Raw genomic sequence first — 15,478 nt, forward strand, 5'->3', positions numbered from 1 at the left:
GGTCGATTGTACCATTATACACAACTTTAAGTAGTAGTGACAATGATAGCGCTAACTTCATTTTTCTAAATATGACGTTGTGTTTCAAAATAACCAATCAGTTGTTGGGTTACATATCATTCAAAATGTATACATGTTCTTCATTGGCAGTTAGAGAAAAGAGGAAGGAGAACTTCTCAATTTTTTACGCAGTGTAGGTGTTGGATGACTGATTAATTGACAATTTCAAGTTCGTAATTTCAACCAAAATAAAATACGTGAAAACGAATGTGGTAGTTAAATATCAGATGACAAAAATTGGTTTATACTTTGTATAGAAGATGTCTTTTGTGGTTGTTTCTATTTCTAGAAGATTTAATGTAAAAAGTAAGTTCATCATTTTATTTCATTCATTTTAAAAATATTGGTATTTTATATTTTTTTTCCTTATACAACACAGGATTCGTAGTTTTCGAAACAAAAAATCTCTTTACAGACTCTGGAATTCGCTATTATTAAGTGGTGAAGCATATTGAACTAATCATGTCCGGAGAAAGTGATAGTGATTTTGTGAAAAGTGTAGAAGAACTACTGAAATCTGGTCGTACGTTAGAAGCAATTTCACTATTTCATGCTAAAGAACATACAACCAAAGTAAAAAACAACTCGTGGGATCTTGTTCCCATTCTCAGTAAACATTCAGTGACTTATACTGAAGATGGGAATATTAATGCCGAAGTATTTCAGTGTTGTAAAGAGCTTTTAAATTCAATAGCAGACATCTCGAATCCTGAAGAAGCTTTACTCCAATTCATTGAAGAAGTGGAAGAGAGTGACAATGATATTAAATTTGTTATGATGTTGGATCCATTAAGAAAAATTTTAACGAGGATTCCAAACAAAAAATTAATATCTATCGCTTGGGGATTTAATGCTGTACATAATTATTTGAAAAAGTATCCAGTGCCTGAAAGTGAAAACTTAGAAGGAAAAGAGAAATTATTACTGGACAATTCAGAAGAAACTCGTAATATCAACAAATTGTATATAAATCTTGTACAATTCTATCAACTGTTAAAAGATATGTTTCCAGTAGAAGATAAAAATAGTGAAGAGAAAAAAATTAAACTTGAATTTTTGATAACATTATTAGGAAGACCTTTGGTTTATTTAGATATAGAAATTTTCAATGCTATTAAAAACAGAGCAAGGATTTCCTCAGAAATTTTAGTTACCCAAGTTTTTGAAATATGTCGAGATCCTGTAGCATTATTACAAACTAAAGATGACAATACTGATTGTGTTTATAAATTATGTGATTTAGGTCTAGCTTCTTTATACTATCAAGTATTTGTTGAAGAAATATGTATCAATGAGACACCCAAAGTTTATGAAGCCATATATTTTTTTCAAAATAGTTTGCATCTAGTTACTATTCTTTTAAATACGAATCACCAGATTGTTATTGAGAAAGGTCTTAAATTAGCAATGAAATTACTGCAGCATATTCGTTATAGAAAACTCTCTTACCTTTTGTTAGATTCTGAAGATCACAAAAAATTTTTTAAAGCTTTATTCAACATTATTATTTATAATGAAGTTGTGTCTTTAAGAAAATCAGGTGTAGAAGTATATAAAACGTATTTATTATCATTTGAAAACAAAGGGTTTTACTTGTTAGTTAATAATTTGATATCAGATATAACTCATTCAAGTTTAAGAGGTTATACAATTACTTTGTATAAAGATCTAGTGTATAGAGAATTTTCCACTAAAAAACACTTAAATGAAATGTCTTGCTATGTAAAAGGTAACAAACTATTGACTTTACTAAAAAAATTTTGTTTTCTGGACAAAAAAGAGGAGAGTGACTTAATTGAATTATCAGATGAAATTATAGCTACTTTGAACCTTTTGAGATATTTATCGATAAGAGATTCCTCAAATGAAACAAAAATTTGGGATTTCTTTCCTATTCTCGAAGAATCATATTTCCAGCATTTAAGAAAAGGTATAGATCTATCTAGAGCTCATTACAAACTGAAAATTGAGGAACTATGTCTGAATAATTCCAATAAACCAAATATTGACTCTGATGTGAATGTTATAGTAAAAGGCAAGAGTTTATCTAAATTAAGTGAAGAAGAGAAAATGCAGGTTCTAAACTCATCTTTAACTGTTTTTGATATATTAGATAGCCTTCTGTGTAGACTTAAGGAATGTATTGAGGTTGAAAGAAAAGTTTCTTGATTATTTTGTATTGGTATGAAATAACTTTATAATCATTAACACTTTTGATAATAAAGACTTCCACAATTTTTAATTTGATTTTAATTGTTTTTAAATTGGGACCATTTTCTTTTTTATTAACCAGTTCTCTCTTAAAAATGAGATTATATAATACTGAATTATGTGCAGTAACATTTACAGAGTTGATTTAGATTTTACATTATGTACCGAATATAAATTAGAAATTGAGATGAATATTTTCTTCTCAGTAAAATATGCTGTGGATAAAAATACATACAGATACCTATGGGATATGGTGTAGGAAAAATGTTTTGAAAATACTACATGAATTCAAGAAAACCTAAACGAATGTTCATGTTATTTTTCCCAATAGATATGAGTGATTCATAGGGAAAGGTTCAGATAAATAATTTGTCCAGATTTCATGTGAATCGGTTGTAAGATGCTAATAAAATTTAAGATGAATACTTTCTTCTCAGTAAAAGTTGCTGTGGATAAAAATAGATACAGATACCTATGGGATAAGGTGTAGGAAAAATTACTAAACAAATGCTCATGCAGTTTTCCCAATAGATATGACTGATTCATAGGGAAGGTTTAGATAAATAATTAGTCCAGATTTCGTGTGAATTGGTTGTATCATAATGATAGAATTTAAGATGAATATTTTCTTATCAGTAAAAGCTGCTGTGGATAAAAATAGATACAGGGATAAGGTTTAAGATTTTTTGAAAATACTAGATGAATTCAAAAACTACTAAATGAATGTTCATGCAGTTTTTCCCAATAGATATGAGTGATTCATAGGAAAGGTTTAGATAAATAATTTGTCCAGATTTTGTGTGAGTTGGTTGTATCATGATGATAGTTTTTGAACGTGAAACCGTCAATGAGCTTTCATCAAAAAAGCTGCCTAGTACTTTTGAGATATAACAAATCAATGTATTTGAATCTATACTCAATGGTATATATCTAAGGATAGCTCAACTATTCTATATCCTTGAAAGATTGTATGGCTGGTCTGTGGTTTATTTTAAAAGAAGTATTGCCATTTATGAATTTGTTTGCAAAAACACACGAAAGTGGATTTATCAAATGAATTTTCAAAGTTGGGATTTAAATCACATGATTAAAATCCATATTTAAACCAACTGATTTTTTTAAATAATCATATGAAGGGGTAAGTTAGAAGTCAAAATTAGTTGATTATTGTAAAATCTGTGCAATCATTTTTTATAGTATTTTTACCTGATGGAACGTACAGTTTACTTAAGTTTTTAATACTTTTCGATAATTTCTGCTAAATAATGTATTATTCCAAAAAAATGTCACTTAGACTCCTTTTGGTTCAAAATTTGCCTTACAAAAATACAATTTTGTATTATCAAGTAAACTTTATATAAATAGACTACAAATGAAACAGCATTCTTAATCCTCATAGTCGGAGTAGAGTTAAAATTCTTCATCTGTCCAGTTTTTTAACATCTAAAAATGATATCTTCTGATAAGAATATGTTTCGATATCAGGAAGCTCAACAAATATGAGATTCAAATTAATCTCACTACAATTTTGGGGTTGATTGTGCCCTTTTCAGATCTCCACAGTTCTAAGAACTCTAATATATGTGTTAGTTTCTACTATATCTAATCTCTTAGAGTTCTTCCCGATAAAACAGTGCGACAGTGCCACGTGAGGAGATTTAACATCGTCTTACTGAGATCCAAATACCTTTTGCATCCACTGGTTTTTTGTAACATCGTTCTAATGCAGATTATATTTATTTTTTATAGATGTTAGTAGAGTATGGTCCTCAACTCGTTTATTTTCATCTACGGCATCTTCAGATCAACAAGGTGATGGTTGTTACGAAGAAGGTATACGGGAGAAAATTTTAGAGGCCTCATTACCTTTTGTACCAGAATATGGTTGGTCCAAGGAATGTATCAGTAAAGGAGCACAAAGTATTGGTTACCCTGGTGTCATACACGGAATGTTTACGAGGGGTGGTGGAGATTTAATTCATTATCTACAAACTAGTTCTAATTCTAAGTTAATTGATTTTTTAAAAAGGGTAAGACTAACAATATATTAATATCATTTTTTTAATTATTGATATGTTAATTGGTGCGTTTTTAGTATCAAAATGAAACTCAGGATAAGCCCATTCCTCCTGCGGAGTTTGCTGAGAGAGCTATCCAGCAACGTTTAAGGATGATTGGTCCCTATATTGGAAAATGGCCTCAGGCTATAGCTATTATGTCTTTACCCCCTAACGTACCTAATAGTTTAGCAACATTGTTAACTATGGTAGACGATATATGTTATTATGCAGGTGACAGATCAGTAGATGTAAGTATTGCAATTATTACTTGTATTACAAATATGTCAATTCTAATTTGTTCAAAGTCTAAACAATTCCTATGTTGTTCTTATTAGTTGGAGTAACGTTTATTGAAACAGTGACGCAGTATTTTAATTTTTAAGGGCAGTGGTGGCGATTGGACGTTAGAATTGGGGGACAAGGTAAAATATAAAATCGAAAATGAGTTTGTAAGAGATTGTTTCAAGTTATAGTTTGATTTTTGTATCTACAGAGTTTTACTAGAAGATACGAAGAAAATTGAATAAATTGTAATTGTGATAGGTTGTTTAAATAAGTCATCTAAAGAATATAACTGTTACATACAAACGAAGGACGTATAAATAAGAAAAAATAGACAGTAGGCAGTAATCAATTGTACATGATACACGTTTTCTCTAAAGTGTAATTGCTTTAAAACAATTCTAAATGTCTTAATTTCCGCCTGACTTCAATTTCCATGCATTCCTCTAAGTTGTTTTTAATCACATTATTTTCAATGGCTAGTGTATTTAAATATTGTTGGGGCATAAAATTCCTCAAATATTTTTTCTTGTGCGTTTCGAAACACTGGAAAATCGTTCTGCCGTTGTAGTGGATACAGGGATAGTCACAAACAGTTGCAGATGCTTGAATAAATTAGGGAATACATTATGATTGTGAACATTTTCAGACTTGAAGCTCTAAATGGTGCTCCATTTTTGAATCTACATCAATTTCAGAGGCTAAAGTGTCATTTTCCATACCAAACGCGGAATCTTCTACAAAACATGTTTCTTTGATGCGGTATTTACAAACTGAGTTGTTATTTGTCGAAACCGTCAACAGCAATTCTATGTTACAGAGTAGAACCAGTTGGGTTTTTTTTTCAAATCGTGATATAATGTTCTCACTCGGTGTATCTAACGGAGAGTAGTGAAACGTTTTAAAAAAATAGGCTTGAAGTGAATCATATTCAGGACGAACATTTTAAATGGAAGTTTACTTTTGTTTTGATCTGTCGGCCCCTCAAATCAGTGTCTTTTACAAAAATCAAATGCTTCAGTCAAAAACTTTTGGAACCCTTCTTTTCTCAAACCGTTTATCATGATTCTGTATGTACTTTGATGTTAGTTTTTTCAATACAAAATTATACTTGATTATACGTGTGATCAAAATCCATGAGCATCTCCACTAGTTTTTTCAGTAATGTTTCGTTGTTTTTATATGTTTTATTAAAACTATATTTATTAACTAGTTTTATTTATTAGTACTTTCAATATCAGGTTCACAAGCTACCATGTTTTTTATCACTGTCCTCTTTTCTTTTTTTATATATTGACAGGACCAAATGTACTGTATTATGTCTTTGTTGCTTTCTAACTTTGAAATCCAGTTGACTACTGGTTCGAAAAGAGCTGTGGTACTTTTTACACGCACCTAAAAAACTTCGTCATCCAATAGAGACCCATTACATGACTAGCCTCTTCATTCTCAGCCAAAGTTTGCCGATTTTCTTTACAAGCAGACATCGGTTGTGAGCAAAACAAGTGCGAACCCCAGCGGGTAGTAACTGGTAAAACCAAATTCTTGGTGCAGTTCTATTTTTTTACTGTATGTAACAAATTTCAATGATTGCATTTAAAAGCCTTCTTAGTTCCTACAATTTCATAACAGTAACTGAGCTAAGAGAGCCATCAGCCGCGACTGTCCTGACACCTTTATAAGTGTTAACAATGAGTAACGGTTAACACTGTTGTCAGATTTAACAAACTGTATCTAATATTACATAATTGTATTAACGTTTTTTCCGTTCCTCCTGAAAAGTCCCTAGGGAAATTTTATGTCTATCCATTACAAGTGTGCTGTATATCTACTAAGTGTTGTTGGACAGCTCGTAAACTTTCATATCCGCTACTAAATCTTATAGTTTTCCCAGAAAGGGGACGACGACTGCCCCCATGTCCTTCCCTAATCTCCGCCACTGTTCAAGTGTATTTTTTGTTTCAGTATAATTGGTATTTGAGAAGAATAGGAATAGCTGGGGTGTATAAAGCTACCGAATTGTATATGATTCAAGATAAATCCGAGAAATTTCAAGATACCTGGATATTTCTCAATAAAAGATTACACGAAGCTGTACAATTACACGATTTGCTAATTAAATCTGAAAGCGGTACGCAAATGGCAAAAGATACTGTTCAATCAGTTTTTATTACGGTAAGTTTGACAAAATATTTAAATTTGTTGGAATAAAGTCAAAAAAAATCGTAAATATTTATTTTTGTACCTTTTTCTAATCCTTAAAGTGCCTTATCTTCTTTCTTTAGCTCGTCAATCTTGATAAAACAAGATTTAAGTTTTAAAAAAAGTCATAGGAGACCAAGTCTGTTGAATACAATGGCTACTGCATGGTTATGATGTTGTGAGCCTTTGAAAACAATGGCTACTGCATGGTTATGATGTTGTGAGCCTTTGAAAACAAGTTTCTTAGCATACAGGGTTGATTTAACTTCTATTTAATTCTATTTTCAGTTTATTTATAATATAAAGTGAAAGTATGGAATATAAGATGTGGATATTAAGTTTTGTCTTACCCCGCTAGGAATCTCCGTTATTTTAGACGAAGATGAAAAATCCTCGAATCCTTCAATTTTTATTTTAACCGAGGTTTATTATAAACATATTAAAAAATTGTCACCCCTTTCACCAGCTACCCTTGACAACTATCCCTCAGATGTTTTAACTTGCAAGGGCGATACTTCGTTGGAAAGGATTTGAAAAATAAAACTCAAAAATGTATAATTTTTAAATTTCGGATGAAAAAGACAGCAATTTATTTTTCAATTTTTGAGTATCGCACCCTCCGTTGCTATTGAAAAACTATGAGGAGGTAGATGTTAAGGGTAGGGGGTATTGTGGATTGAAAAATGTAAATATTTCAAAATCTATGATATTCTCTATAAAGAATGCCTATTCAAGATATGGCGCAGCACAAAAAGACAAAAAATCACTAGATTTACTAAAAAAAAGAAAACTAATTAATTAGTTAAATTAAAAATAAATAACTTGGTTGGTGTATTATACTTGTAGTTTCTGAAATAAACATTCATCTTCATAAAAGTGTAGTAAATTCATAAAATTTCAACCGGGAAAATGTGAAAGTCAAAATTCAAAATTTTTGATTTCGGCTTTTCAAACCCTTTCAGATGAAGTATCCAATGTTTTTTCAAAAATTTGAGGAGGTAGCTGTCAAGGGAAGGGGGTATTTTGCTATGTTTATGAAACATCTCGATTAAAAGAAAAATTGACAAATTCGAGGATTTTCCATGTTTGTCCAAAATAAAGATATCTGAAACCAAACTTTATGTAATATTTATACAAAATGTGTTTGTTTTGTTATATATTGTGAAATAATTTTTTAGGCTCGCAATATACTAGGACTCAACTGGACTAGATAGAGAAATAATTTAGGAAAAACAAGTTAATATATTTTTATTTCCTCTCTTTACCAAAATGGATGTGATTTTTAGTATTATTACAATAATTAAAAATTGAGTTTTATTTTGAGAAAGTTTTATTTATTACAATTATAATTCAAGAAAATTGTAGTTTTTTTTAGCCTTCCTTGGAAAAAATGAAACTGATGAAACTGTATGATAGTGCAGAAAACAGATAATAGGCATTGGACAGTATAGTTATGAAAATCTACTAAAAACATATTGGACTAATCATCTCCGGAGAAAGTAAGTGATTTTGTGAAAAGTGTAGAAGAACCTCTGAAATCTGATACTATTTCATGCTAAACAACACTTCACAAAAGAAAAAAACAACTCGTGGGATCTTGTTCCAGTTCTCAATAAACTTTCAGTGACCTATACCGAAGACGTGAATATAAATGCTGAAGTATTTCAATGTCGTAAAGAGCTTTTAAATTCAATAGCAGACATCTCGAATCCTGAAGAAAGAATATATACATAAGAACTTATTCAAAGATGAGTGGGGACATTATAGGGTTGATTTGGAAATAAATCAGGAGACAAAGCCCATTTTTTGTAAGCTTCAACATTTATCATTAACAGGTCATTAATGAAGAGTTAGATTATTATTCAGACTGGAACACTCCTTTAATTTCCATTGTCCAGAAGACATGTAAGCTCGGAATATATGCTGATTATATATATATATATATATATATATATATATATATATATATATATTTGTTAAATGTTGAGCATCCTTTGCCTAGAATAGAGCAAATTGTCAAATGGTACCAAACCAACTTATAGCATATCTCAAAAGATTGTAGAGTAGGTTCTCAATGAAAATATTTTGATAACGATAAAAAACAGAATTTAGAAAATCTAGACCTAGTATTAAGGGGAGTGAGGTCTTCCGGTTCGAAGCTAAATCTATAAAAATGTTTAAATTTAAAATAAGTATTTTATTAATTTTATTAATAAGGAGAGCTTGCGCGAGAATCCAGATAAAGTCAAGGCAATTATAGAATGTCCTAGACTTCAGAAGTAAGACTTTATGTAAGCATGATATAAAATCAAGGTAATTATGGAATGTCCTAGACCTCATAAGTAAGACTTAATATTAATATTTTGAGTTATTATGGTGAATCATTACATTATTAAGAAATAATGTAACTTCGGCTATTTGAGCGAGTGCTTTAGTTAAATCTAAAAAACCATGTGTTCTGATGTTAGTCTAGTACATTATGATCCTGATACTTTGAAGTTGACATGTGATGCCTCATTATTGTCAAGGAGAACCAACTAGTTTCGCCTCTAGAGTTTTTAATAAGCTTGAGGTCAAATATTCGGTTATTCGTAAAGAAACTTTAACTAATTATTGGGCGGTAAATAAATTCTACCAGTATCTAATGGATCGCCAGTTAATTATTTATTGTGCAAACTGCTAACTCGGACATTATGGTAATAAAGTTGAAGAACCAAACAGCAGAACATTATTAAGGATATAAATATATAGATATGTTCTTTGAGAGTGGAATTTTTAAATACGAAATTTATCCATATATTAAAATCTTTTAATTCAATTTCTTAATTGGTAATAAAAATGTATTAACAAAAGAAAGTTTATTTTTTATACAAAAAAATCGATTTTAAAATTTCGGCTTCGGTTAATGCAAAACAAAGCGTCAAAAGTGTAAAATATTTGGTATTTATGATTTACTCTAGTAACAAAATATGTGCTACATATTTATAATAATGATCACGAATTGTCAAGGCACCATATTATTTATAAAAGTATATACAGGGTTTCGTAAAAGAGACAATGAAAAAAAAGATTCTTACCTTGAGTAAGCCTTTCAAATAATTCGAAATTTTCATACACCGAAGATTTTCTTTTAGAGAGCGAATTTGTTTCATATGCCTTACTACATTGCCTAGTTGACAGCAAAACGTATTATTTAAGTAGCGTTCCCTGACAACATTTCACCTCAATGCATCAAAAGGGCTTTAGAAGAACAGGACATGAAAATTCCTATTTGAAAATAGAGCAGAACTAAACGGAATAAAGTGAAGGGCTGTCCATAAAGCGGAGTCTTACCACTCCACTAGTATTGTATAAAATTTAACTAGAATCAGCAGCACATTTACATTTTCTCAGGTTAGCCAAACAGCCTTGAAGGCTACTGAGAGTACGTCCAAGATAGCGTGGAAATGTAAACAAAATATAAGGACTAACTAATAGAAATAAAGTAACCATAATGATGTTATACAAGACTTTTAAAAAACCCTGTATATGTATATAGAAGAAAATATTTACAATAACATTTATTAGAATAAAACGATGATTGATTACATAAAGTTTTCTTCATTTCTAAAAATAATTAAGTAAAAAGAAGTCAGTTTTTTTCAAATTGTCAAATCATCACTTTTTTGACTGAAAAATATATAAATTTTGTTCGAAAATGTATAAAAGTTTTGTCTTTTAAAAAAATATACCTAAAAATGGTATAAATCATTTGATTTCTGATTTTAAATTCTTTTCTTGTTATTTTAAGAAATGAAAAATTACTTTACAGTATTAATTCCTATTAATTTTGTTTGTCTTTTGAAATAAACTTTGTTGGTTGAGTTCTAGTCAAAAACAATGCCATGAAACAATCTGCATTGACGTTGGTCAGTTGAAAACATTAAATCACCAACTCCTTGTGAATTTTAGATACTACAGCAAGAATATAAGTTAACCAGTGCCTAAAGCTACATAATCTATCGAACTAGTATATGAGGAGCCTAGAATCAAAAACCACAAAGTTCATATTTTTTGAAAGTTGAGTTTGTTATTATTTCTTATAGATTTTTCTATACTGAATTCAGTACAACTTTTATTTTGTAGCAAATTGAAGAACAACACTATTCTTAAGACAGAAGAGTATAAAGAAGTTCTGGGGAAACATGTTAAGAGTCACTATCCCGGTTAAAGACTGAAAGTTTGAATTCTAAAAAAGTGCAAAAAAACCGAACTTGTGGCACTTCAAGTTCAATTAATCAAAAAGAAATATGCTAAAAAAGAACAAGAAGAAAAATAACATTCTAGTCTAGGGTGAAATCTTTTATAGAACTGAAACTTGTCAAGCGAAATCTGTCACAAAACCGGAGTTTAATATGTCTCACATAAACCCAAAAGCCATAAACAAGGGGGTTAGCCTTAAGGCTGCTAAAATACAGGATGTTGCAAAACTGCTAACAAAGCACTTTGGACAAGGGTGGAGAAAACACGAGACGTTAAAATTATATCCCGATTGGGAAAACCAAGAAGCCGAAGGTCTCAACAATGGAGGCGAAGATCTCAACAATGAAGAAAATGAAAATATTATTGTTGATGAGGAAATTGATAGATATTGTGTGATCTAGTATAACAATAAAGACTTTGTTTATTTTTAATAAAATATTAAATTACAATTAGTACAGCTTTTATAGCTCAACCCCTTTGCAGCCTAAGTTTATTTTTCTTTCAAATCCCGTAAAATCCCAATCTTAGTATCAAAATCTGAAAAGTCCAGATATTGATTTTAAATTTTTCTAATTATTTATGAAACCATTTTGAGGATCTACATCATAGACGATTTATAATTTTTTGCTAAAAAAATCAATAATTTCTTATGATTGGTCTGTTTGTGACAGTTTTTCCACTTTTCCAAAAATTTCTTGAGATGGACTTGGCGCGTTTTGATTCGAGGCGCCTCATATAACTACTAGTGTTATTGACCGAAATAGTCAAAAAGAAAATTTTGATTTCTAATAATATGGTATAGAAAAACGAGGAAAAGTTAACCCAAATCAAATTTGGAAACTCTTTCAAAAGACTAACAAAATTTGATATTGATTCCATAAAATTTGAAAACTTAAGAATGAGAATTAAAATAAGTACTCAGCATCTCCATATATTATTCGATTATAAAAAAAAAACTAAAAGTAAGGTCCGTCTTCTTGTAAATATTTCACTAACGACACAGGCAACGGTAATTGGTCCATATCGTTAATAATGACGTACTGTCGGATAACGAAACGAGCTAGGTACTTTAACGATGGTACCTTGTCGTACCTAGATACGGGTAATGTCAGTCTAACGGGAAAATTCGGGTGAATTTCATCTTTCGTTTTCGTGTAGCAATAGACGCCGTGTTTTGATTTCGATACTGCATCTTCTACAAGTTCTACGATACTGTTATAACCTACTTGATCAAATAAACTGTAGCCTGAATTGCTGTAGTCTATCCGTGAATGGAGGATCTTTCCAATGTTCCGAAAACTCATTGTGAATAAATACCTAAAATATACATTGATTAAACATGAAAAGAATGATGAATAAAATATATAAACAATTTTTTTTTGTAATTCAAAATATGATATTTACAAATAAAGTGGGTGAAAAATCAGTACTGGAACTTGACTCTACTGTACAAATTTTTAATACATTCAGTCAAAGTACCTTCATATATAGGGTTTTTAATTTCAAAAACTGATTATGTATATTTTTGTAACAAAATTGAAACAAAAATTTAGATATACACTTGTTGTAAAAATGGGCAGTCAAGAACCTTTGTGCACATAGGCCTTCTGATTAGTGATGTGGGCTTGGCAAATGCCCAATGGGCTAAACACTAAAAAATCATTGACAAAATAGAAAAAACATTTGATGGAAAACATAACATACTGATTGGTATTGATATTGATAACAATCTTAATTTACGTACCTATCAGAAGTGGAATCACGAACAAGAAAAGCACCATCTGGAGACTCTTTAAGCCTTTCCTCAGCCTGAGATCTGGATATTGGTCCCCAATACCAGTAGAAATTTGAAAGATTTGCTATTTCATATTTTGGTATCCTACCATTTTGTACTTCTGATAATAATTGTGGAAAATTTCGTCTTCTAGGTGGTATCACAGGAGCAGTTGTGCTTTGGTTATCTTCTATCAATGCCTATATTATATAAATTTAAGAAAAAAAATGCTACAAGTTCATGAAATAAATACTGCATAAAATGATATAATATTAGAGAGGCATAATGCTATGTATTACTTTTCGTAGATAAAAATATTTATCCATTTATATTGATATAATTTTTCTGTTAAATTATGAATTGATAAAAAAAATGGCAGAAGTTTAGAAGCACTTATTAGACTAAAATCTCAAATATGAAGTTCCTTAAACAAAATGTTTTATTTGCACAATTTGATTTGAAACCTTTTATCCTTATGCCGTCTAAGGTGTTACCTATTTTTTTTTTCAAGCTTTTCTGCACCTGATATATATTTCATTTCCTCCAGTGCTTTCCCTTTGTTACCTCTTATTTTCTTTATTTGGTCAAACTTATCTCTTCTTGGTCTATGTTTTATTACTATTATTATTTGTGCTGTTGGTATTTTGACTTCTCCTAAACTTTTCCACATTCTCTTTTTATATATAATGCCAAAAGTCATGCTCAGATCTATGTATGTAGATCTAATTATTTTCCTTCCCAGATTTCAGTTCCGTTATTGTCTTCTAAGTATAATTTTATTGCTTGATTGTCTGGTTAAAAATCTGGTTGCCTTCTAACCTATTCTGCAAATATTTCCTCAAGTTTATTTGATTTATATATGAATTTAATGGAGTTAGAGCCAAATATATCCACTGTTTTGACTATCTTTGTATCTCTTGTTTATTATTCAATCTTCATTTTTGTACAGCTACATTTTGCTTTTAATTCTTTTTCGTATCTAAAAGATGGACTTAGACTGTCTCCTTTTTTCATTTATTTTTTGTTTATAAATTCATCCAATCTTTTTCCACATATCTGTATCTGGCATCTTACTGTTATGTTTGTTAATTTTTATTATTAGTGTTGTTGGTATTCTGATTTTTCCTAAGCTTTTTCACATTCCCTCAATATTTATTGTGTTAATAGTCAAGCTCACATCAATGTATGTAGATCTAATTATTCTTCTTACTGGATTTCTTTTTTTTATCTTCTAAATCGACTTTGAGCCAAACATATCAATCTGTAATTCTCCCAATCCTCTTTTTTGAGTTTGAGTGCATGTTCCCACTGTTTTGGAATCTCTCATGTTTTTCTTTCTTCTTTATTTATTTCCCAACCATTCTTTTCTTCTTTATTCGTCCATATTATATTTTCCTGTGTTATTTCATTCTCTCCATAACTTTTTCCAGTTTTTTAATTTCTTTTTCACCTTGCTTTTTGGTTATTTCTTCTCTGCTTTATCTTTTTCCATGTTATTTTTTGGTGTAGTACTATGATACTTTTTGTGTCAAATTGTTTTGCACATATTACTAAAACATCTATTTCAGTCTTCATCTGGTTTTCTTTTTCTGTATTTATCAAAATATTTAGTCTTAAGTTCTAAATAATATATACATTTGGAAAAAAAATTGTGTGTGACTTTACCTGCACTGGTAAGCATAAAGGTGAATCGTCATACTGAGGAATAGAACTATCTCTCCTTACTGGTTCTAGTAAATATATATTTTCTTTAGGAAGCACTGTAGTTGATAGTGTCACCTAAAAAGAAGTACAGAGTTTACCATTGAATAATTTATCTATCAGATATATTTATTCCAGAAATAAGCGGTTGCCTAAATCAGATAGTTACATCAAATTTACTCATTTCTTTACAGCATTAAATTTTAAATGATAATCTATCTAAATACTTACTCTACTGTTCGAATTTGATGAGTTGGAATTGGTGGGAGCCAGAACGCTATTTCTATTAGTGTTGCTACTAGATCCTCTATTTTTAAATGCGTTTTTAACTCTTATGTGCATCTTGATAATACTTCTTCGAACACTGTTACTATTAGGATGTGCCATATTATCTGCACTATAAGATGTAGTACCTCTCCTATACGCAACATGCCCATCGGAAATACTATTATGAATATTATCTGTAGATCTTCTTCGTATACTCAACTGCCGTAGGCGTGACAACCAATTGTTGGTTTTATTGTTGGAGTTTGCCATACCTCAAAGAAAACAATAATGATCACTATAATGAATATGGTACTATCTTTCAGTCATCGTTCACGAGTGGAACACCGTCAGGGGAAAGTCCTAGCAATTAAAATTAGATAATTGTCTCTCATAAACTTTAAACTAAATTAAGGAACCAATTTACTTTTTGATTTTTCTTTCAACAACTTTGACGTTTCTAGCTTTGTTATGTCAAAAATCTTCTTTTAACAAAGTCTTCATTCACCTAGACCTTGTAACCAGTCTTAATTATTAAAGTCGGCCTGTAATTACATTCATTGTTCAAATCATTCACAACATGTATATTATTAAATATTTAATATGTACGAATAAACCGTAAATTTAAAAACAATAGATGAATTACTGACATTTGAGTTGTTAAAAAGAAGAATAATATAAC

General features: G+C 30.1%; 2 protein-coding genes across 3 annotated transcripts; one reads left to right on the plus strand and one right to left on the minus strand.

Moving 5' to 3' along the window:
* Nucleotides 1-99: 99 nt before the first annotated feature.
* On the plus strand, nt 100-8,174 carry LOC130896581 (ubiquinone biosynthesis protein COQ9, mitochondrial-like). Of its 2 annotated transcripts, XM_057804763.1 has the most exons (5): nt 100-366; nt 4,021-4,301; nt 4,367-4,579; nt 6,579-6,788; nt 7,994-8,174. In XM_057804763.1, exons 1-5 carry the CDS (start codon nt 321-323, stop codon nt 8,027-8,029), a joined length of 786 nt encoding a protein of 261 aa, XP_057660746.1. In that variant the 5' UTR covers nt 100-320; the 3' UTR covers nt 8,030-8,174. The 2 variants fall into 2 exon arrangements, with proteins under 2 accessions (XP_057660746.1, XP_057660745.1); XM_057804762.1 differs by lacking the exons at nt 4,021-4,301; nt 4,367-4,579; nt 6,579-6,788; nt 7,994-8,174 and adding an exon at nt 476-2,302 and having other exon boundaries at nt 129-366.
* A 3,798-nt stretch (nt 8,175-11,972) lies between these two features.
* Nucleotides 11,973-15,289, minus strand: LOC130896584 (suppressor of cytokine signaling 7). The gene is made up of 4 exons (XM_057804770.1): nt 14,764-15,289; nt 14,497-14,610; nt 12,802-13,031; nt 11,973-12,374 (listed from the first exon to the last, which is right to left on the minus strand). Exons 1-4 carry the CDS (start codon nt 15,067-15,069, stop codon nt 12,014-12,016), a joined length of 1,011 nt encoding a protein of 336 aa, XP_057660753.1. The 5' UTR covers nt 15,070-15,289; the 3' UTR covers nt 11,973-12,013.
* Nucleotides 15,290-15,478: the final 189 nt, after the last annotated feature.

This window comes from Diorhabda carinulata, chromosome 7 (genome assembly GCF_026250575.1).
Source record: "Diorhabda carinulata isolate Delta chromosome 7, icDioCari1.1, whole genome shotgun sequence".
NCBI lineage: Eukaryota > Metazoa > Arthropoda > Insecta > Coleoptera > Chrysomelidae > Diorhabda > Diorhabda carinulata.

Bases quoted from the DNA above. Each gene is read 5' to 3' on its own strand.
- LOC130896581 (XM_057804762.1), top strand. From the start codon at position 523: ATGTCCGGAGAAAGTGATAGTGATTTTGTGAAAAGTGTAGAAGAACTA.
- LOC130896584 (XM_057804770.1), bottom strand. From the start codon at position 15,069: ATGGCAAACTCCAACAATAAAACCAACAATTGGTTGTCACGCCTACGG. The intron at 14,611-14,763 runs GTAAGTATTTAG...ACTTCTTTTTAG, and splicing joins CATCAAATTCGAACAGTAGA to GTGACACTATCAACTACAGT. The intron at 12,375-12,801 runs GTACGTAAATTA...TGTATATTTTAG, and splicing joins CGTGATTCCACTTCTGATAG to GTATTTATTCACAATGAGTT.